General features: G+C 46.5%; 2 protein-coding genes across 2 annotated transcripts; both read left to right on the forward strand.

Moving 5' to 3' along the window:
- The first annotated feature begins 2,415 nt into the window (after nucleotides 1–2,415).
- On the forward strand, nucleotides 2,416–4,605 carry LOC121990438 (trifunctional UDP-glucose 4,6-dehydratase/UDP-4-keto-6-deoxy-D-glucose 3,5-epimerase/UDP-4-keto-L-rhamnose-reductase RHM1-like). Its single transcript, XM_042544570.1, has 2 exons — nucleotides 2,416–3,951; nucleotides 4,030–4,605. Exons 1-2 carry the CDS (start codon nucleotides 2,416–2,418, stop codon nucleotides 4,471–4,473), a joined length of 1,980 nt encoding a protein of 659 aa, XP_042400504.1. The 3' UTR covers nucleotides 4,474–4,605.
- A 10,629-nt stretch (nucleotides 4,606–15,234) lies between these two features.
- Nucleotides 15,235–16,807, forward strand: LOC121991258 (formin-like protein 13). Its single transcript, XM_042545266.1, has 3 exons — nucleotides 15,235–15,608; nucleotides 15,722–16,237; nucleotides 16,384–16,807. The coding sequence occupies exons 1-3, from the start codon at nucleotides 15,235–15,237 to the stop codon at nucleotides 16,805–16,807; spliced, it is 1,314 nt and encodes a 437-aa protein (XP_042401200.1).
- Nucleotides 16,808–21,453: the final 4,646 nt, after the last annotated feature.

A 21,453-nucleotide genomic window follows, 5' to 3' on the forward strand; every position in this document is an offset into this window, starting at 1 on the left:
TAATCTTTAATCGAATTGTGATTAATATAGTAGTTGGGTGTATGACAAAGTGTAGAGAGAATAGTATTGAGTCAATATATGATTCATTGCTCTCTTGAATTAGGAGTTAACATCTTGGTCGTTTGATAGAGATTAGTGACTCAAAATCCATGATCATGGGAGGAATGATTTATCATTCAAAAGGAGTTTATTATATTTTGGAAATCAAGTAAAATAATTAATTTGGTAATGATGCATAATGTACCGAATTAATTGGGATGTAGGCTTAAATGAAGAGATTGAAGTACATAGTAATCGGTTCATGGTGGTTTATAGTTTATGATTGATATTAATTTTATTACGTTGGATGACTAAAAACTGTTGTTAGATGGTTACCTTAGTCTGTGTATGGATTTACACTACCTTCGTGTATAAAATCGAGAGGGTATCACGTATAGCAAGCAAACATAAATATTATCTATGATTGATTATTTTAGTAGATGTTAAAATTATTCAATTTTACTATTTCTGAATTAGAATTAATGGGATTATTAATTAATTCAGAAATATCAGAAGCTAGTCAAGATTAAGATCAAATATAGATTTATTTGATCCAAAGAATAGAGAATTAGAATAGCCATAATCATAATGATTAATGGAGAATTTAAAGAGTTTATCATTAATGAAAAATTCAAAAAATCATCATAATGATGATTATTGGAGAATATGAAGAGTCATACCTCTTCATATTCCTTGGAGGTTATAAGTAGTCATCCTTAGAAAGATTCAAGTTAAGGGACTCTTTCTTTCCATTTTTCCCTCGACTTCTTCGCTTTCTTCTATTGGAAGAGATCGGTAGTGCTTCCAAAGCTTTGTTGATCCAAGAGACTAGCACCTAACGGATCGTGTCAAGTTCGTGATCTAGTGTGCCTGGATACCGCTAGAGGAGTCACACGTGAGACTCTTATTTGTCTGTGATATCATTCACGCCTATCGAAAACTTGAGATATATTTTTTATATTATTTTGTATAAAATTATATGTACCATGAAGAGATTCATGATTTAAGGGACAAATCTGATTTAGTATATATATTCTTCTGTGCTCCGATCTCAACACCTAGAGCTCTCCCCTTTGATGCTTTGAGTTCATTTAACTCTGTATGTCAACTTTGATTTCCCGAGCTCTCTACTTTGCTTACGGCTCAGCTATTCTTGCAGTTACAGGTCAGAATCGATCATGAACCTCTACCTCTACATGGCTTTTCCACGATCCACACTTTCACAAACCATGATCCCTAGAGCCCAACAACCTCCATACTGTTTAGAGTTTAGATGTTTATCCCCTATAAATATTAAACCTGATGGCGATATGAACATCTTGATCTTAATCTCGGATTAGCACTTTTCCTTCCCTATTATTGTTCCATTACTTGACTTTCATAGCACCATCATCACTTAGGCGTCATATACATGAGCTTTGCTGGACAACTTTAGCTAGTGCCTCTTTGTGTGCAAAACCATCTTCATCCTTTACCACGACACCAGATTTATCATTCAATGCCGCATCAACAATAAATACAAGCATTGTAATATATATTAATCAATAATAGCAGGTTGGAAATGATTAATAATTATATTTTTATATATTTTTTTAAAAAATAATTATATCTTTTGAAGTGGAATGGGAAGAAATAGATATATACATACCAACTAATATAAATATGAAATATGTGTTAGTATAAAAAATATTATTAAACTAACCCAATACATATAATGAATATTTCGGAATAAGCAAAACTTTATATATGTGGTTCAAAACTTCAAATTATCTATTTTTTATACTTGCAATGTTGATGAAAGTTGACCGCCCATACCCACATTTATATGAGATTATTCCTTGATTGTCTCCATTATTCTTTCTCAACCCCACGTTTAATTCTAGACTCCTACCTTTTCATCTCTCCATAGCCATCACCTTGGCATTCACCATCAAATTCCTCAACTCAATCTTGCGAATCTAAGTTTCAAAGTTTGTTTGCTCAAGCTTTCTGAATCCAGCCTCCTCGTTCCTGATTGCACTGTAAGTTCATCGATCGTTTAAATTTCTTGTTCAATTTCCTAGCTCACTAATTAATTATCATTTTTTATTTGTTGATCGTTTCCTTTCTGGAAGCATTGGTTTCTCCATCATCAAACTTTTTCAGGTGGAATTAAGGGATCCATCAGGGGATATGTTAATTACCGCATAACAAATACTTCAGTTCAGTGTAGTGGTGCACTGCATGCATCTCTCTCTCGCACATCAATATCTTAGATCTGACTGTTTTGTCGTTTCTACTTTTATGATTTTCTTTGATTTCCCTTTAGTTTTATAATCGTGAGGTACTTGTCAATCTCAGATTTGAATTTTTGTGTGGACAGAGTTTGATTTACAGATGACAACATACAAGCCCAAGAACATCCTGATCACAGGGGCAGCAGGTTTCATCGCAAGCCATGTGGCTAACCGTCTCGTCCGTAGATACCCTGACTACAAGATTGTTGTCCTCGACAAGCTTGATTATTGTTCTAACTTGAAGAACCTCAATCCCTCGTACTCCTCTACCAACTTCAAGTTCGTCAAGGGAGACATTGCTAGTGCCGACCTCGTCAACTACCTTCTGATCACAGAATCGATCGACACCATCATGCATTTTGCGGCCCAAACGCACGTCGACAACTCTTTCGGTAACTCCTTCGAGTTCACCAAGAACAACATTTACGGCACGCATGTCCTCCTCGAGGCTTGCAAGGTTACTGGTCAGGTTAGAAGGTTCATCCACGTTAGCACCGACGAGGTCTATGGCGAGACCGATGAGGATGCTATCGTAGGAAACCATGAGGCATCCCAGCTACTACCGACCAATCCGTACTCTGCGACCAAAGCAGGGGCTGAGATGCTCGTTATGGCCTACGGAAGGTCATATGGCTTGCCGGTGATCACTACTCGCGGAAACAATGTGTACGGACCGAATCAGTTCCCCGAGAAACTGATTCCTAAATTTCTTCTCTTGGCCATGAGAGGAGAGCCACTTCCAATTCACGGCGATGGTTCCAACGTCAGGAGCTATCTCTACTGCGAGGATGTCGCAGAGGCCTTCGAGGTTGTTCTGCACAAAGGAGAAGTTGAGCACGTTTACAATATCGGAACCAAGAGAGAGAGGAGAGTACTCGACGTCGCCGAGGATATCTGCAAGATTTTCTCCCTAGACCCTGATAAGGTAATCAAATTTGTGGAGAACAGGCCTTTCAATGACCAAAGGTACTTTTTGGATGATCAGAAGCTGAAGAACATTGGGTGGTCAGAAAGGACCCCATGGGAGGAGGGACTTAAGAAGACAATGGAGTGGTACATGAGCAATCCAGAGTGGTGGGGAGATGTTTCAGGAGCATTGTTGCCCCATCCTAGAATGTCGATGATGCCTATCGACATGTCTGAAGACACCAAGGCCAAGTTCTTCCAATCAGTAGACACTACTGCTGCTGGTACTCTGAACAAGATGGTTCATACTCCACATTTGAAATTTTTGATATATGGTAAAACTGGGTGGATCGGTGGCCTTCTTGGCAGGATATGCCAGAAGCAGGGCATAGCATATGAGTATGGAAGGGGGCGATTGGAAGATCGCACACAGCTCATCCTGGATATCCAGAAAGTGAAGCCATCCCATGTGTTTAATGCTGCCGGAGTCACTGGCAGGCCAAACGTCGATTGGTGCGAATCTCATAAGCAGGAGACGATCCGAACAAACGTCGCAGGGACTTTGACACTGGCAGATGTTTGTAGGGAGCATGGTCTGTTGCTGATGAACTATGCTACTGGTTGTATATTTGAATATGACGTCGAACACCCTCAAGGATCAGGCATTGGGTTCAAGGAAGAAGATAAGCCAAATTTCATTGGTTCTTTTTATTCAAAGACTAAAGCAATGGTATATATATCATCTAGCTAGCTTCTTGGTTCTATCAAAATCTTATATGTAAATGTATTTGTTATTGTTGTTATACAGGTTGAAGAACTTCTGAAAGAGTATGACAATGTCTGCACCCTAAGAGTTAGAATGCCAATTTCATCTGATATTAGCAATCCACGCAACTTCATTACTAAAATCGCTCGGTACGACAAAGTCGTGAACATTCCTAATAGCATGACGATCCTAGATGAACTCCTGCCCATGTCCATTGAGATGGCAAAGAGAAATTGCAGAGGCATATGGAACTTCACAAACCCAGGCGTAGTGAGCCACAATGAAATCCTTGAAATGTACAAGAGCTACATTGACCCCGGCTTTAAGTGGGACAATTTCACATTGGAGGAACAGTCCAAAGTCATCGTTGCACCTCGAAGCAACAATGAGTTGGATGCTACGAAGTTGAAGGGTGAGTTCCCGGAGTTGTTGTCCATTAAAGAATCTCTTATCAAGTATGTCTTTGAGCCAAACAAGAAGAACTAGCTAGTTGAGAAGCCTAGTCCAAGTTTGCGGTCTTATGGTTTGTTGTTTCTTCCTTCCATCTCTTGATACTCCAATGGGGATGTGTTTATGGTTGAAATTTGTTAGGACATGCAGAGCATGATTAGTTAATGCATAGCCAAACAAGTTTAATTTGTCATGATTGACTTGTATGGATTAATGATGTTGTACAATTTTAAGCATTTTGAGAGATCTATAACTTTTGGGACTATTTTTTATGCGACATAAATAGAAGTTATCGAGTTTGATGGCTCTCCAAAATATGTGGCATGGGGCATGCATGTTTACAACTACTTGAAAACATTTGTATTGAACTTTCCCTCTGCTCATGCTAGCAAATGTTGTGTTCCCTTCGCATTATGTATGTCGAAATGCACCCTCATCTCCTTCATTCTTTTCTTCTCTTGTTGGATTTTATCGAAGAATTAAATTTCCTCACCCCTTATTCCCCTTCATTTCCCCTACTTATCCTAAAATCTTTTTATCTCTCTTTCCTTGTGTGATCCGATAGCTAGCTCTTGTTGATTTTTCTATTCGATTGTAGGAAGTTGTAGCTGTAACCTCAATGCCCCTTGTTATTTTTTTTTCCTTAAATATCAACTTCTCTAAACATGGTTCACGGAATGCTAGGAAATTGAATCATTAGCAATTAAATATATAGAGTATAGGTGTGCCACTGCATTATTAATTTGTTATTGTTATTATTTCTCTCATTTGTTTTCAAATCCAATGTTACAATTGAGAGCTTGATAAAATGGAAGTAAGGAATGTATCTTGTCATTATTAAATTTTCGTAATAGTCACAAGAGCTTGGTTTATGTAGAAGATCTACAAGATATTATAAACAAGTATAACTAAACTAGGTAGACATAAGAAAATTAGATAAGGTTCATGTTTTTTTTTATTTTCATTAATTTTTGCATGGATCAACTCTTCTTAACCCCTCCCCTTTCAAACTCAATATGGTGATTGTGCTTGATCGGATTGGTTTGGAAATAAGCATGTGTAGACAAGGAGCATGGAGAGGTTTGGTGAACATAGATGTTGAGATAGAGATCAGTTTGATGTTCCTTAACTTAGTTAAGATGTTGGACGACGTAATAAATTGTTTGATCTTTTTTTTTTCTTTTTCAAGATTTTTGAGATTTGTTAAGGAAAGTGCTAAACCACTATGGAAGGCTTTCGGTCATTCATGGCCCTAGTTCTAGTCAACATCATAGAAGGTTTTAAGGAAGATCGAAGAGGAATGTTGATCCTGTCCGGAAGCTGAGTCGGATGAAGGGGGGCCTTGATATACTGAAAGTTGACGGAAAGTTGCTGCGGCGTCTGATCTACCTAGCACCCCTCGGAAAGGTTCGTCCGGACGGCTGACGAAGGAGAATGATCAGGACGATGACACTGCGGCTCTGCGCACACTCAGACGAGCCCACGAGTCGTTAGAGACCAGAAACTAGGGAAAAAGTTCCCGGGTCAGGCCCTCCGACGCTCAAGTCAGGTACTTTTTCCTCAGAAAACATAGAGAAAGGACGAAAATTAAAGACTAGTGAGAAACGACGAGTGAGCGTACCTGTATAAGGGACAAAGTATCCCTTTTTATACTGCAACGGCTGTTTCTGGGGCCTAGCGGGTGTCAGGGAATGTTGACTGTCAGGCTTTGTCTGGCGATGATTGACACGTGACACTTCCTAATAGGCCGGTGGCAAAACCAAAGGCGTAGTGAGCCCCGACTGTTAGAATATTCCCCGACAAACTGATTATTCTCTGACATTCTCTGATAGGCGGTTACGATTTCTCGGCTTGTTTGTCCTGTAGTGCCCGAACGCTGGGTCTGCATTCCGAGATCTGTACTCCGACTTGCTTCTGTATACTGTTATCCGTGGCTCGAACGTTCCGACCTGCATGCCAGGTCTGTGTCCCGACCTGCTTCGATCCGCTGCTATCCATGGCTTGTACGTTCCGACCTGCACGCCAGGTCTGTGTCCCGACCTGCTTCGATCCGCTGCTATCCATGGCTTGTACCTTGACCTGCCTCTGCTGTTATCCATAGCTTGTACGTTCCGACCTGTATGCTAGAGCTGTATCCCGACCTGCCTCTGCTGTTATCCATGGCTTGTACATCCCGACCTGCACGCCAGGTCTGTTTCCCGACCTGTATCCGTCTACTGTTATCCATGGCTTGTACATCCCGACTTGCATGCCAAGTTTGTTTCCCGACCTGTATCCGTCTGCTACTATCCATGGCTTGTACATCCCGACCTGTACGCCAGGTTTGTTTCCCGACCTGTATCCGTTTATTGTTATCCATGGCTTGTACATCCCGACCTATACGCTAGGTCTATTTCCCAACCTATATCCGTCTACTGTTATCCACGGCTTGTACATCCCGACCTGTACGCCAGGTCTATTTCCCGACCTGTATCCGTCTACTGTTATCTATGGCTTGTACATCCCGACCTACAGGCCAAGTCTGTTTCCCGACCTGTACCCGTCCGCTGCTATCCATGGCTTGTACATCCCGACCTGCACTCCAGGTCTATTTCCCGACCTGTATCCGTCTACTGTTATCCATGGCTTGTACATCCCGACCTGCACGCCAGGTCTATTTCCTGACCTGCTATGTTTCGCCCGAGGCCTTTCCTTCTGCGCCTTTATATGGCCGGTGGGCCCACTCCTTAGCTATACCTGGCCTATGGGTCCAGTTTTCAGCTGTATCCGGCCTGTGGGTCCCGTTCTTAATTGCTATTGAGGCTGGGTCTTGTCCAACTCGGAATCCTATCCTTTGACTGCCCCTCAGCTGGGACTCCGAGCACAACTACGTAAGCTTGACTTCTGACCTCCACGTAAGTTTGACTTCTGACCTCCACATAAGCTTGACTTTGACCTCTATATAAGCTTGACTTCTGACCTTCCTGTGGTCTTGACTGCTAACCACATCATCTCACTGACCCCACGACCATGCACCGTATCACAAGCCTCCCCCTCAAGTCTAGTCGAAGGAGGCTCTAGTCCGACTGACTAGACCCGAGTCCCTTTATTACCTGACTTGGTTCTCTTTATTACCTGACTTGGTTCTCTCATCCTCTACCGACCTGTTTTCCATCTATTTTATTCAGAATTTCTCGCAGTCCTAGGAGATAACCGGGCTCACTCTGTGTGCATGTTGACTCCTCAACTTCCGAGCATGTTCTTTTCCAATAAATGTCACACTGTTTTCCAAGCGTCCACTCAAGTTCCGAGGAAATCCCTTCACCTTCTTCTTCCTTATAAAAGGTCCGCACATGCCCGTCTCCTTCTTGCCTCTAGTTATCCTTCTGTTAATAAAATATCTCGTCTCCATGGAACCTACCACAAAACCCAGAAAACTTGCTTCTTTGCTTCAGCAAATCACCCATCTGATGGAGTTATTGGCTCAGAAAGAGGAAGCCTCACTTCAGCAGATTGCCCATTTGAGAGAGTTACTAGCTCAAAAGGAAGAAATCCTGCAGGAGATGACTGCGAGCAAAGATTTTCAAGCGTCCCTTACTCATGAAATGGAAAGCCTCTGGCTGGCCGCCAAATCCAGAACCCGAGCCGAAATCGCTCTCAAGCTGAAGGCTCAATCGGACTTCTAGAGCCAGGTTCACTATATTGTCTATTTGAAGATGAAACACGAGGACGAGGTGACTCTCCTGAAGGAGGAAGGAAGGATTAAAGATGAAACTATTGGGCAACTGAAGCACGGCATCGATCTTATTAAAGAAGATCTAGCTAAAGCTCAAGCTCATCTGGCTAGAAAAGATCAAGCTTCTGGATCTGGCAACAATTTAAACCCTTAAAAAATGTTCTTGTTATTGAAATAACTCATGCTTTTTGGATTTCGTTCAGGATTTAGTCCCCTGTCCTTTGGTTCTGATGTTGATATGTTTCTATAAAGCACCTGCATTTTTCTTGGTATTTCTAATAAAAATAACAAAGATAACTCGCTTACCCCCTCTTCCTCTTACCTCATAACATATGGGCGCCCAGCCAGGGTAATTGAGACACTTGAGGATGTGCCTGCGACCCGAGAATGTGCCTGCAAAATTCCATACTTAGCAAAACCCTTGAAATATGGCTTAATGACCAGTCAGGCACGAGAACTTGCTTGCTGCATTTTGCTTCGGCGAATATAAAGAATGTTGACCGAGAAAATCCATGCATCGATCGGGAAGGTCGTTGGGCGTGAGAGCCTTGCTCACTTATAACTCGCACTGGGACGAGAGTCTGGGACAACCGACCGGTAAGGTCGTTGGGCGTGAGAGCCTTGCTCACTTATAACTCACACTGGGGTGAGAGTCTGGGACAGCCGACCTGGAAGGTCGTTGGGCATGAGAGCCTTGCTCACTTATAACTCACACTGAGGCGAGAGTCTGGGACAGTCGACCGGTAAGGTCATTAGGCGTGAGAGCCTTGCTCACTTATAACTCGCACTGAGGCGAGAGTCTGGGACAACCGACCTGGAAGGTCGTTGGGCGTGAGACCCTTGCTCACTTATAACTCGCACTTAGGCGAGAGTCTGGGATAGTCGACCTGAAAGGTCATTGGGCGTGAGAGCCTTGCTCATTTATAACTCGCATTAGGGCGAGAGTTTGGGATAGCCGACCTGAAAGGTCGTTGGGCGTGAGAGCCTTGCTCACTTATAACTCGCATTGGGGCGAGAGTCTGGGACAGCCTACCTGGAAGGTCGTTGGGCGTGAGAGCCTTACTCACTTATAACTCGCATTGGGGCGAGAGTCTGGGATAGTCGACCTGGAAAGTTGTTGGGCGTGAGAGTCTTGCTCACTTATAACTCGCAGTGAGGCGAGAGTCTGGGACAGCCGACCGGGAAGGTCATTGGGCGTGAGAGCCTTGCTCACTTATAACTCGCACTAGGGCGAGAGTCTGGGACAGGCGACCTGGAAGGTCGTTGGGCATGAGAGCCTTACTCACTTATAACTCGCACTAGGGCGAGAGTCTGGGATAGCCGACCTGGAAGGTCATTGGGTGTGAGAGCCTTGCTCACTTATAACTCACAATAGGGCGAGAGTTTGGGACAGCCGACCTTTAAGGTCATTGGGCGTGAGAGCCTTGCTCACTTATAACTCGCACTAGGGATAGAGTCTGGGACAGCCGACCTGGAAGGTCGTTGGGCGTGAGGGCCTTACTCACTTATAACTCGCACTGGGGTGAGAGTCTGGGACAGCCGACCGGTAAGGTTGTTGGGCGTGAAAGCCTTGCTCACTTATAACTCGCACTGGGGCGAGAGTCTGAGACAGCCGACCGAGAAGGTCGTTGGGCGTGAGAGCTTTGCTCACTTATAACTCGCACTGGGGTGAGAGTCTGGGACAGCCGACCTAGAAGGTCGTTGGGCGTGAGAGTCTTGCTCACTTATAACTCGCACTAGGGTGAGAGTCTGGGACAACCGACCGGTAAGGTCGTTGGGTGTGAGAGCCTTGCTCACTTATAACTCGCACTGGGGCGAGAGTCTGGGACAACCGACCGGGAAGGTCGTTGGGCGTGAGAGTCTTACTCACTTATAACTCGCACTGGGGCGAGAGTCTGGGACAACCGACCGGGAAGGTCGTTGGGCGTGAGAGCCTTACTCACTTATAACTCGCACTGGGGCGAGTGTCTGGGACAGCCGACCTGGAAGGTCGTTGGGCGTGAGAGCCTTACTCACTTATAACTCGCACTTGGGTGAGAGTCTGGGACAACTGACCGGTAAGGTCGTTGGGCGTGAGAGTCTTGCTCAATTATAACTCGCACTGGGGCGAGAGTTTGGGACAGCCGACCTGGAAGGTCGTTGGACGTGAGAGCCTTGCTCACTTATAACTCGCACTGGGGCGAGAGTCTGGGACATCCGACCTGGAAGGTCGTTGGGCGTGAGAGCCTTGCTCACTTATAACTTGCACTGGGGTGAGAGTCTGGGACAGCCGACTTGGAAGGTCGTTGGGCGTGAGAGCCTTGCTCACTTATAACTTGCACTGGGGCGAGAGTCTGGGACAGCCGACCTGGAAGGTCGTTGGGCGTGAGAGCCTTGCTCACTTATAACTCGCACTGAGGTGAGAGTCTGGGACAGCCGACCAGGAAGGTCATTGAGCGTGAGACCTTTGCTCACTTATAACTCGTACTGGGGCGAGAGTTTGGGACAGCCGACCTGGAAGGTCGTTGAGCGTGAGAGCCTTGCTCACTTATAACTCGCACTGAGGCGAGAGTCTGGGACAACCGACCGGGAATTCTTATGAAAACCCGTTTGGAAATACATGTTACTGACCTGGGGGTACTTGCCCAACCAGGATAGTTGTTGCTGACCTGGGGGTACTTGCCCAACTAGGATAGATGTTGTCGACCTGGGGGTGATTTCCTGACCAGGGTAGATGTTGCCGACCTGGGGGTGATTTCTCGACCAGGATAGATGTTGCCGACCTGGGGGTACTTGCCCAACCAAGATAGATGTTGCCAACCCGGGGGTGATTTCCCGACCATGATAGATGTTGCCGACCTGGGGGTGATTTCCCGACCAGGGATTACTTGAAGAGACTGCTTCTACTTCTTCTGTAGGCAAGAGATATACAGTATCAGCTATATTGTGCAGATAAAAATATTAAAATCTTACTCTGCCCTTGGGAAAATGATGCCTTGTGGCCTCGCCACATTCAAATTTATTTCCCGCCACTTTTCTTCGTCGTTTCCCAAGAAGATCGCATAGAAGACGTTTTTCGTACGCCCGCTTCATCTCATGATTTCCTTATTACGTCCATCATTAATACGCTTCCTAGGGAGGCGGCACCTGTCCCATGCCTTTATTACTTACGCCATATGATGTCGTAGACTCCAATCCTTTTTGTACATGCCTTCCCATAAGGGCATGTCGTTCCGTGGTCACTCCGTGATCAGACAACCCTGGGCACCTTACCTAGAAAGATACTCGACCCATCTTTCGATATTCCCTAGGAAAACCTCCTTTATAAGCCCTAAAGGCAGTCCGTTGTCGTTGCCTTGAGCTCTTCGACTACCTTCGTCTCCCCACCTCCTTTATAAGCCCCAATGACGTTCTGACCTCCCTTCCAACCTCCCTGTACATCAGCATCAGTCTTCCTGCGACGTCGTTTCAGAAAAACTTCAAGGCGTGAGCATTCTCTTGTCTATAATACTGTTGGAAGGCTTTTTGTACTCTTTCGGGCTCAGCCTAGTTCAGGCAGAGATAGGGGCTCCGTTACGTAAGACCCCGTTTTCCTTCTTGCTGCTATTCGCTAACTGAGGTATTTTTCTTTTACTTTGCAGAGGCCGCTATGCTTCGTGCCTATTCCTCAAACCTAAAATACCAATCTATTACTGTTTTGAAAGTCGTGAGTGCGGAGTTGAAACAGGGCTTGGCTGCTTCATCCCAATCTACTCCTTCTGCTTGACAGTCGGTCCCTTCCGCTTCACAATTTGCCCCACCTGCGCCAGCCCGGGATGAAGCCTCCCCGACTCTTCCCCTGGATGTCGCTCCTGCGGAAGATTTTGCCACCTTGGAGCAGGCCGAGGGAGAGCGAGCCGTGTCTCCCCCGCCAGCCAAACGTCTACGGCTCCAGCGCAAAAGGAAGAGGGTTACTCCAACGATTTAGGCATATCCTCCACCTCTTCCTTCTAGCCGTCGCTCAGCCGCAACTTCTCAATCTTCAGCGGACAGAGTTGTTACTCCCAACCAGGAGATTACTATGGGACCCGACTAGGAGATTGTTCAGGGACCAGAGGTTCTCGTTCTGTCACTCGAAGTATCGACCTCGACACCCGGGCGGGTTCTAACTTCCGAGTAGGCTATTCTTCCCGCTCAGGCCTTCTCTCCCGGGCAACTCCCCTTTCCCATAATGGACCAGCCCGGGAGCTCTGAAACTGTGTCCGCCTCGCTTCCTGCAGCCGCTCCGGCTTCCACCTCTCGGTCCCGGGGAAAGATCTCCAAAAATTATACCTTCACCGCCTCTTGGTGCCTGCCCTCCACAGAGCCTGATAACGCCGAAGAAGCTGTGGAAGATACTCGTTCTGCTGTCAGCCTGGTTGAGTTACAGGGCAAGTTAGCCACGTCCTGGAGGGCAGGCAATCGGAAATTTTGGAACAATCCATCGATGGAAGGGATGGACCAAGTTTCCCGCCAACTAGTTTCTATGAATTTTCTCTTATCAGGGCTCCTCCCCAGGAATTTCTTATAACTTTTCCTTCTATGCTACCTGCAAGCTTGTTCTGCCGGCCTCAGTGCAATTCAACACGCCACCAACTTACAGAGGGAGAATGAAGTGTTGAAGGCTTATCTTCATGAGGTGGAGTTGCCGCTTACTCGACGCGATCCATTCAACCCCACGCCCGGTGATCTGGCGGGCTATCTTCGGCTGATCGGGGAGTCTGTAGAGTCTGTCCGAAACATCTCCCATTCCGCTTTTGACAAGATAAAGACCTTGGAGGCCTCTCTGAAAACCAGCGAGTCTAAACTGGCTTCTGAGGTAGAATGACGTCGTTCGCTAGTAGTTGAATTGGATGAGAAGGACGCCCGGTTGACCACCCTATCCTCCAATCTGAAGAGTCTGCAAAAAACCCAAGAGAATCTTCAGAAAAGTTTAACAGATGTTCAGGGTCAGCTCACCTCCAGTGCCGACCGGGAAAAGGCCATTCAAAGTCGCTGGGAAGCCAGCCAAGCAACCCTCAAGTCAGTGCAGGCCGATCTTTTGAAGGCACAAGAGACTGCTTCCCAGGGTCAAACGGCTTTAGCTGCAGCTCAAACCGATGCGGAGAAGGCCCGGGCAGAGCTGGCAGATTATCAGGCAGGTGAAGCAGAGCATCTAAGAGCCTACAGGCGATCCTACGTCACCTCTCCTTTCTTCTTGCGGAAGCTTGGGGGTCTGATGAATCTTATGCTATGCTGTGGCGCGGTCGGCGGGGTTTGTCAAATGTTTGAGCAGGATCTACTTTGCGCTGCCCCATCAGAAGATTTCTTAGACACTGCTCGCCTGATGAACGAACTTCCGGCCGGGTCACTTCCTTCCTTCAAAGATGACGACGACTTATTCCTCCTCCCTGAACCTCCTACTGATACTGAGCCTTGATGTGGCAATGTATGCTGAACTTTAATGTAAAAATGAAGCTGCCAAACTTTCGTTCAAACTATTTACTTTGTAATTTCGGATTTGTCTTTACCTTGGACTGTTAACCTTCTTACAATATGTTAACCCTCTTATGATATGACATGACTGCTGGTTTTCGATTTTTCCTTAACTCATTAGCTTTTTATCCGTTGCCTCGTATATTTCCCGACCGATATGAACCGTGGCAATATGAACGTGTGCTTTGACCTTCTGGTTCAAGTTTTATTTGGTCCTGGTCGGGATTCCCTTTTTTACCTCGACCTATTTTCCTTGCTTTTTTCCGCTGACCGCTTAGCTTAGTTTGATTTAGCAAATCGCTCCGGTCTGCGTTTTCTATCCTGACCTGTTTAACTTGTCTTTCTCTACTGACTGCCCTGGCTCAGCCGAACACCCTAGTCTGCTCTTTCCACCGTAATCTAGGTCAGTATAATTCCTGAGCAGGAAATCGAGGATTAAGACCAGACCGGGAAAGCGAGGACACTTTTCCATATAACTGTTGCGTCTTCTCCCGAAATCCGTCTCCTCGTACTTTACGTCGACACTTTTCCAAATATACCCTTAGGCGTTATTTTCAAGGAAGATCCATCGGACCTCTTTGTTCCCGCCAATTATTGTGGACCGATGGATGATATCTGACTAAATTGCCCCTCTGCCTAGTGGCTATAAATACTTTCCCCTCTCTTCTACATGCCATCTCTTCCTCAACTTCTCCTTTTCCCCCCTAAATCCATCGCTGCTCCCGAATCTCAGTTTTTGCGTCGATAGCTTCCCACTTGATCTTTTCTCTTTTTGTTTCTTTTCGCATGGCATCTTCCTTATATCTGTCCTCTCTAGCGGCGATACTCTTTCCTAGCTCGTCCACTTTCGACGAAATAGACCGAGATGATCTGCGATATACCTATGGAGTCGGGGATAACGCACATGTGATCATCCCCACCGGCATACACTAATTTTTTGCTCCTCCCGAGGGATATTGCACCTTCTTTAAAGAACAATTCGTGGTTGGCCTTCGTCTTCCTCTTCACCCCTTCTTTTCTGACGTGTGCCGCCATTTTAAAATTCCCTTGGGACAACTAACGCCGAATTCTATAAGGATCCTCTGTGGATTTGTAGTGCTCTGCGACGTCTGCGAGCTTTCCTGGTCTGCGCCTTTGTTCCACTGCTTTTTCACCCTTCGACACTAGGAAGAAGGCACATTCCGATTTCAACCTCGTCTTCGAACTGCTTTTTTCTCACCTCTGCAACCTTCTGAGTCGAACTAGAGGAAGCAAATTCTTTTTCATTCAATTTCCCATGAGGTAGAGTGGCCCCTGCAATGACAATCATCACTTCCCCCGAGCCCGCCACTAGGGGATTTCCATCTGGATACATCCTATATAGAGGCTTCCTCTCGCTTGGCAGGATGGCAGCTGAACTTGACGCGTTTATTATATGAGGAAGTACTATCCTATTTTCGCCTGAGCTATCTTACTCCTGAGACGCCTCATTCCTTGGGTAAGCTTCTCTTTTAGTTCTCTTCTAACTTTATGCATTTTATTTTTCTTACTATAGCTGACCTCGTACTCTATCTTGTACAGCTGAGGTCTTAACTCGTGCTTTGGAAGTTCAACCTCTTCCTATAAGTGACATGGAGATAATGAGGCGCCATCGAGTTATTTTAGAAAGAAGATCGCTCCCCTACTCGTCTTCGACCTCTGTCGGTGCGGCTTCCCCTGCAAATCCTCGACCCCATCTTCCTCGCCGAGCCGCATCTAATGTCCGACCTGCCTCTTTCGCTCGTCCCGTTCATCCCAGGACTGCCCGTCCATCCTGGCCTGCCGCCCCTGTTCGTCTCAGGGCTCCACCTACAGCCCAGCCCCTCACCCCGATGCTCTTCAATCAATCAATCCTCCCCGAACTACTTATATCCCTGGTCGGGGCCTTGGTCGAAGATCAGCCAACGTACCTTACGCCAGCCCTGCCTTCAGAGAAGCTTCCCGAGCGGCCTGTTAAGCACGTTCTGTGAACGATCGCCTGAGCCGGGATGCCCCTTCTTCTTCTCGGCGTAGGGTTCGACTACCTTCCGATGAATCTGATTCAGATGACCAGCTATTGGCTCAGAGACTTCGCTGCAGGGCCCCTGATCCCATACTAGACTCGAGCCCTTCCACTATTCCTCCTCTGCCTCCTACTGCAACCACCACTTCTCCTTCGCCTCCTATTGCAAACTCGACTCCTGTCCCGAGCCAGGCAGATGTTCCCCCTGCTCCATCCGCGCTTCCATTTGAGCCCCCGCCAGCTCAACCTTCCACCTCGCAACAGCATCAGAGCAGTGAAGCTGGCCCATCACATTGCCCTTCACCAGTTACATCGCCGCAAGAGCCTTCTCATGTGCCCCCTTCAGCTCCTTCTGGGTCAGCTGCTGGGCCTTCTGGATCAACTGCAGGACCCTCACAGCCTCCACCACCTATTCATCACTATTATTGTACCGCTGCTCCCTCTGAGGCTGGGTTACAGTCACGGCAAGATGTTCCCACCATCTTCTTGATAATGAAAGGTCGTTGGCCACCTTGTGGGAAGAAAGTATGCATCAGATGGAACTCTTGCCGCCCCCTGCCCAGATGGATAGATTCTCTGAGTTGTATATCAAGGTAAGATTCTATGATTAATTACCACATCTATTATCCTCCCCATTCTTATCAGATGTTTCCTTTATGTCCCAGGCCTGTGTAGAGTCCCTGATAGTAAACCAGTCCTTTCATGTTGTTCATCATCAAAATAAGATGCTGTGAGACAGGGTAACAGAATTGGAGCTTCAATTGATGGACCCTAAGCAGGCTAGTCATGCCTTGAGAGCCGAAATAAAGGATCTAACCAAAAAGAAGAACCATCTGGAAGTATCCTTGGCTCATACTAACCATAAGCTTAAGATTCTTCAAGAAGAAAAAAGCCAAGTCGATGTCGTGCACCAGCAACGCATGGATCAACAAGCTTTGGAGCATCAACGAGCTATTGATCAATTGACCCAGAAGCTGCGGGCTGCCGAAACTTTAGCACAGGAGCAGGACAAGAAATTAAAATCCCAGGCGGCCCAACTAACGTCTCAAGGGGCAGAACTTCTGGTAGCCCGGACTGAACTGGCCCAGACCCGAGCTACAGTTGAAGGAGTATCTACAGCCCTGACTATTTATAAGGAAGGGGAGAATGATCGCTGCAAATAGAGCCGCGACTTGTACCTGTGTTCCCCAGAGTTTTATACACAAGCAGGACAACGCTTCTCCACATCTGTTGTATATGGTGCGGCTGGGGCTATGTGACAACTTTACGAACAGGATTACTTAAAATCAGCTCCTCTCGCTGAGTTTTTAGATATTGACCGGATCCTTAAAGAGATTCCGGACGACATTTTTGCTCCTTTCAAATGATTCTTATTCACTGCCTGTACATAACATAACTTAAAGACTTCCTATGAGACTTTATTTCTTTTCTCAATGCACATCCATTTGCACTTGAGGTCAACTTTGCTAAAAATTTTTAGGCTGTTGAAAGAAATATTAAGATGTACTGTTTCCTCTTTGACATATCCTCTTACCACCCTGTCTGATCTATTTTTAGCCCCGGCCTGTTATCCCGATCTGTCAAACATTTGTCAGCCCCGCTTCTTCTTCTTCAGATGACTCTTTAAACTCGGTAAGGTCACAAGTAGTTAGCACTCTAGGGTTGATATAACCTTTTGCCCTGATTATCCTGCAAATAATAAGCTCCAGACGACAATTTCTTGATAACTTTGTAAGGCCCATCCCACTGCGGTGCTAACTTGGCCACATCTCCCACAGGCTTAACTTACTTCCAGACCAGATCTCCTTCCCCAAAGAATCGAGGAATCACTCTTCTGTTATAGTTCTACCTCATTCTTTGTTGATAGGCCTCCAACTGAGCTGCCATCCTGTCACGAGTTTCACTAATGAGATCCAGTTCAGTCAACCGCCGCTCTGCGTTTCCTTCATCGTATAATGTCCTCCTGACTGATGGCACTCCAATTTCTATGGGTACTACCGCTTCGTTGCCATAAACCAGATGGAATGGTGTCAGACCGGTACTTTCTCGGGGTGTTGTACGATAGGCCCATAGGATGCTCGACAGCTCTTCCACCCAGTTACCTCCCATATGATCCAACTTAACCTTCAGCCCTCGTACTATTTCTCGATTAACCACCTCGGTCTGGCCATTGCTTTGTGGGTATACCACTGAACTGAAGTCCTGCGTTATACCAAACCCCTTGCACCAGGCCTGGATTTTTTGCCCTTGAAATTGCCTTCCGTTGTCTGACACTAGTTTGTACGGAATACCGAACCTGCAAAAAATGTTCTTCCATAGAAATTGGATGACGGCATCTTCTGTGATCCTAGCCAGGGCCTCTACTTCCACCCAGTTAGAGAAATAATCCACCGCCACCAATAAGAAACGTCTCTGACCCGGAGCCATTGGAAATGATCCCACAATATCCATGCCCCATTGATCAAAAAGACATGAAACTATAGATGTTCTTAGCAGAGTCGTTGGTCGATGTGTTAAATTTTGATATTTCTGGTAGGACAGGTAGGTATTTACCAGTTTGTGAGCATCCCTCTGTAAAGTAGGCCAGAAATACCCGGCCAAGAGTATCTTGCGAGATAATGACCGACCGCCTACGTGGCTGCCACAACATCCCAGATGTATTTCTCACAAGGCCTGGTCCGCTTCCTCTATACCCAAGCATTTAAGTAAGGGTCTAGAGAAGGACCTCTTGTAGAGCTGATCCCCTATCATGACATAAGCATGGGCTTGCTTCCTGACCAGCCGTGATTCTTTTGGGTCAGTCGGTAAGATACCCTGCCTAAGATAGTTGATCATGGGCGCCCGCCAATCAATAGTTGCTTCCCTATTGTTCTACAAATCTATCTGAGCTATAAGGAAGGTTTGTGTCGTTGACCGGTCCAACACCCAAGTGTTTAAGGAATTGGCCATCTTTGCGAGCTCATCTGCCTTCTCATTCTCCGCCCTAGGGATCTTAGTTACTGTGATTTCTGCAAATTCCTTTTTTATCTTCTCATAAGCTTCCCGATATACTTGTAATTTATCACAATTTATCATAAAGTTGCCGATTACTTGCTGAGTTACTAGCTGGGAATCTGAATAAATGATTACTCGGGCTGCCCCTACGTGCCGGGCTGCTTGCAATCCTGCCAACAAAGCCTCGTATTCTGTCTCATTGTTGGTGGCTCGGAAATTCAATCGGACAGCCAATTGGAGTATATCCCCTTGGGGAGATATCAATAAGACCCCGACCCCGCTTCCTTGATGAGTTGTCGATCCATCCACATAGACCTTCCAGGTTTCTTCAGAGTTGGTCTGATGGATTTCTGTTAAGAAATCTGCCAAGGTCTGTGCCTTAATGGCTGTGCGCGGCTGGTATTGTATGTCATATTCCCCTAACTCCGCCGCCCATTTGATAAGCCGGCCTGCTACTTCTACATTAGTCAGAGCTCTTCACATGGTGCTGTTGGTTAAAACTGTGATAGGATGTGCTAAGAAATAAGGTCTTAACCGTCGAGCCATAAGGACCAACCCGTAAACCAACTTCTCGAGGGCCGTGTATCGAGACTCAGCCCCTTTTAATAGATGACTGAAGAAATACACTGGTCGTTGTACATTGTCATGTTCCTTAACAAGCACATCCCCTACAGCCTCGGGGGTGGTCGATAAGTAGACCCATAAGGGTTCTCCAACAACTAGCTTGAATAATGATGGTAGAGCCTCCAAATACTTCTTCAGCTCCTCAAAAGCTCGGGTGTATTCTTCATCCAATTGAAACTTGGAGGCCTTCTTGAGCACTTTGAAGAAAGGAGCAGCCCGGTCTACAGACCTGGAAATGAATCTTGACAAGACTGTTATTCTGCCGACCAGCTTCTGGGTTTCCTTCAAATTCTGGGCAACTTGCATATCACGTAGTGCCCGAACCTTTTCTGGATTAGCTTCTATTCCTCACTCGGTCACCAAGTAGCCCAAGAATTTTCCCCCTTTAGCCCCAAACAAGCATTTCAAGGGGTTCAGCTTCAACCCATACTGCCGAAGAGTCTGGCAGGTTTCTTCTACATCCTTGATCAGGTTCACGGCTAACAGGGATTTGATGAGTATATCATCCACATAAACCTCCACATTGCGCCCGATCTGCTCCCGGAAGATTTTTTCCATCATTCTTTGATATGTGGCTCCTGCATTCCTGAGATCAAAGTGCATGACAGTATAACAGAAGGTACCATCAGTCGTAATGAAGCTAACCTTTTCTTGGTCCTCCACCGCTAAAGGTATCTGATGATACCCTTGGTATGCATCCAACATGCAGATCCTCTCACAGCCGGTAGTGGAATCCACCATCTGATCGATTCGGGACAGAGGATAGCAATCCTTGGGACTAGCTCAGTTGAGGTCTCGGAAGTCTATGCACACCCTCCACTTATTGTTGGGCTTCTTTACTAAAACCATGTTAGAGAGCCAAGACGGGAACTGCACTTCTTGAACATGTCCTGCCTTCCTGAGCTGATCCACCTCGACTCTGATTATTTTGTTCTGATCGGTCGAGAAGTTTCTCTTCTTTTGCTTAACTGGTCGGGAGTTTGACAGTAGATGTAACTTATGCTCCGCTACCTCAGGCCTGACCCCAGGTAACTCCTCTGTAGACCAGGCGAAGACATCCCGGTTACGGATCAAGCATTGAACTAATTCTTCCTTGAGAAGAGGGGGTAGATCACTCACCAAGCGAGTTAAACTTTCAGGGCGGTCAGCATATAATTCTCCTCCCAAGGGATGGGTTCTTCAGCCATAGCCAAAGGCTCTTCTTGAACAGCATGGACGCCCCCATCTTGCATCCTTTGATTCTTCCTGGCCTCCACCCGCACCATATCAATGTAACATCGGCAAGAGACCCTCTGCTCTCCCCTGACTTCCCCGACCTGTTCACCCACGGGGAATTTGATTTTTTGATGAAAGGTAGAAACAACGGCCCTAAATTCGTGTAGGGCGGGCCTTCCCAAGATGACGTTATACGAGGAGGGGGAGTCCACTACTATAAAAGTGATCCTCCGTGTGCGCACCAATGGCTCAGTGCCCAGGGATATGGCCAGTTTAATCTGACCCATTGGCTTCACCTCATTGCCTGTAAATCTATATAGAGATATAGCCACAGGTTGTCAGTGGCATCGATCTGCATCTCCTCGAATGCAGTTCTGAACAAAATATTGACCGAGCTCCCGGTGTCAATGAAAACCCGAACAACTCGGCTATTGGCGATGATAGCTTTGATGATAAGGGCATCATCATGAGGCAGCTCCAGACCTTCTAGGTCTGTCGGCCCGAAGCTGATAACATGGCCATCAATCTGCTCTTGGCTGCATCCAACAGTGTGAACCTCCAAGCGACGCACATGGGACTTGCGCGCTCTTCCCAAATCCCCATCAGTTGGCCCTCCAGAGATCATACCGATCTCTCGAACGGCGGCGTTGCCTCTATTCTCGGTTTCCCGCGCTCCTTCTGGCTTTCCCCCGACCGGGTTGATGAGTAATGGGCCCTGCTAGGTCGGGGCGGGGCTGCCCGGCCTGTCCAGCCGCGGCTCGTTGCTCTTCCATCATCTTGATGACTTGAGGGGCTAGCTCGGGCGACGGTAAGCCTAACTCTGCAGCCCGCTTGGAGTCCCGAGCAAACTGGAAACAATGATTAGTATCATGAGTATGAGATCGATGATAGGTGTAGTACCGAGTATTCCACGGCCCAGGTCGGGGAGCATGCATGGCTGTGACTCGGGGAGCTGGTCTGATCTCCGGCCCGGGAC

Source organism: Zingiber officinale, chromosome 6B (genome assembly GCF_018446385.1).
Source record: "Zingiber officinale cultivar Zhangliang chromosome 6B, Zo_v1.1, whole genome shotgun sequence".
NCBI classification, from domain to species: Eukaryota; Viridiplantae; Streptophyta; class Magnoliopsida; order Zingiberales; family Zingiberaceae; genus Zingiber; species Zingiber officinale.

Excerpts from the sequence above, each read along its gene's own strand:
- LOC121990438 (XM_042544570.1), top strand. The coding sequence starts at position 2,416 with ATGACAACATACAAGCCCAAGAACATCCTGATCACAGGGGCAGCAGGT. Across the intron at positions 3,952-4,029 it reads ATTCAAAGACTAAAGCAATG|GTTGAAGAACTTCTGAAAGA; the intron begins GTATATATATCA and ends GTTGTTATACAG.
- LOC121991258 (XM_042545266.1), top strand. The coding sequence starts at position 15,235 with ATGGAGATAATGAGGCGCCATCGAGTTATTTTAGAAAGAAGATCGCTC. Across the intron at positions 15,609-15,721 it reads CGGCCTGTTAAGCACGTTCT|GGCCCCTGATCCCATACTAG; the intron begins GTGAACGATCGC and ends ACTTCGCTGCAG. Across the intron at positions 16,238-16,383 it reads TCTCTGAGTTGTATATCAAG|GGTAACAGAATTGGAGCTTC; the intron begins GTAAGATTCTAT and ends GCTGTGAGACAG.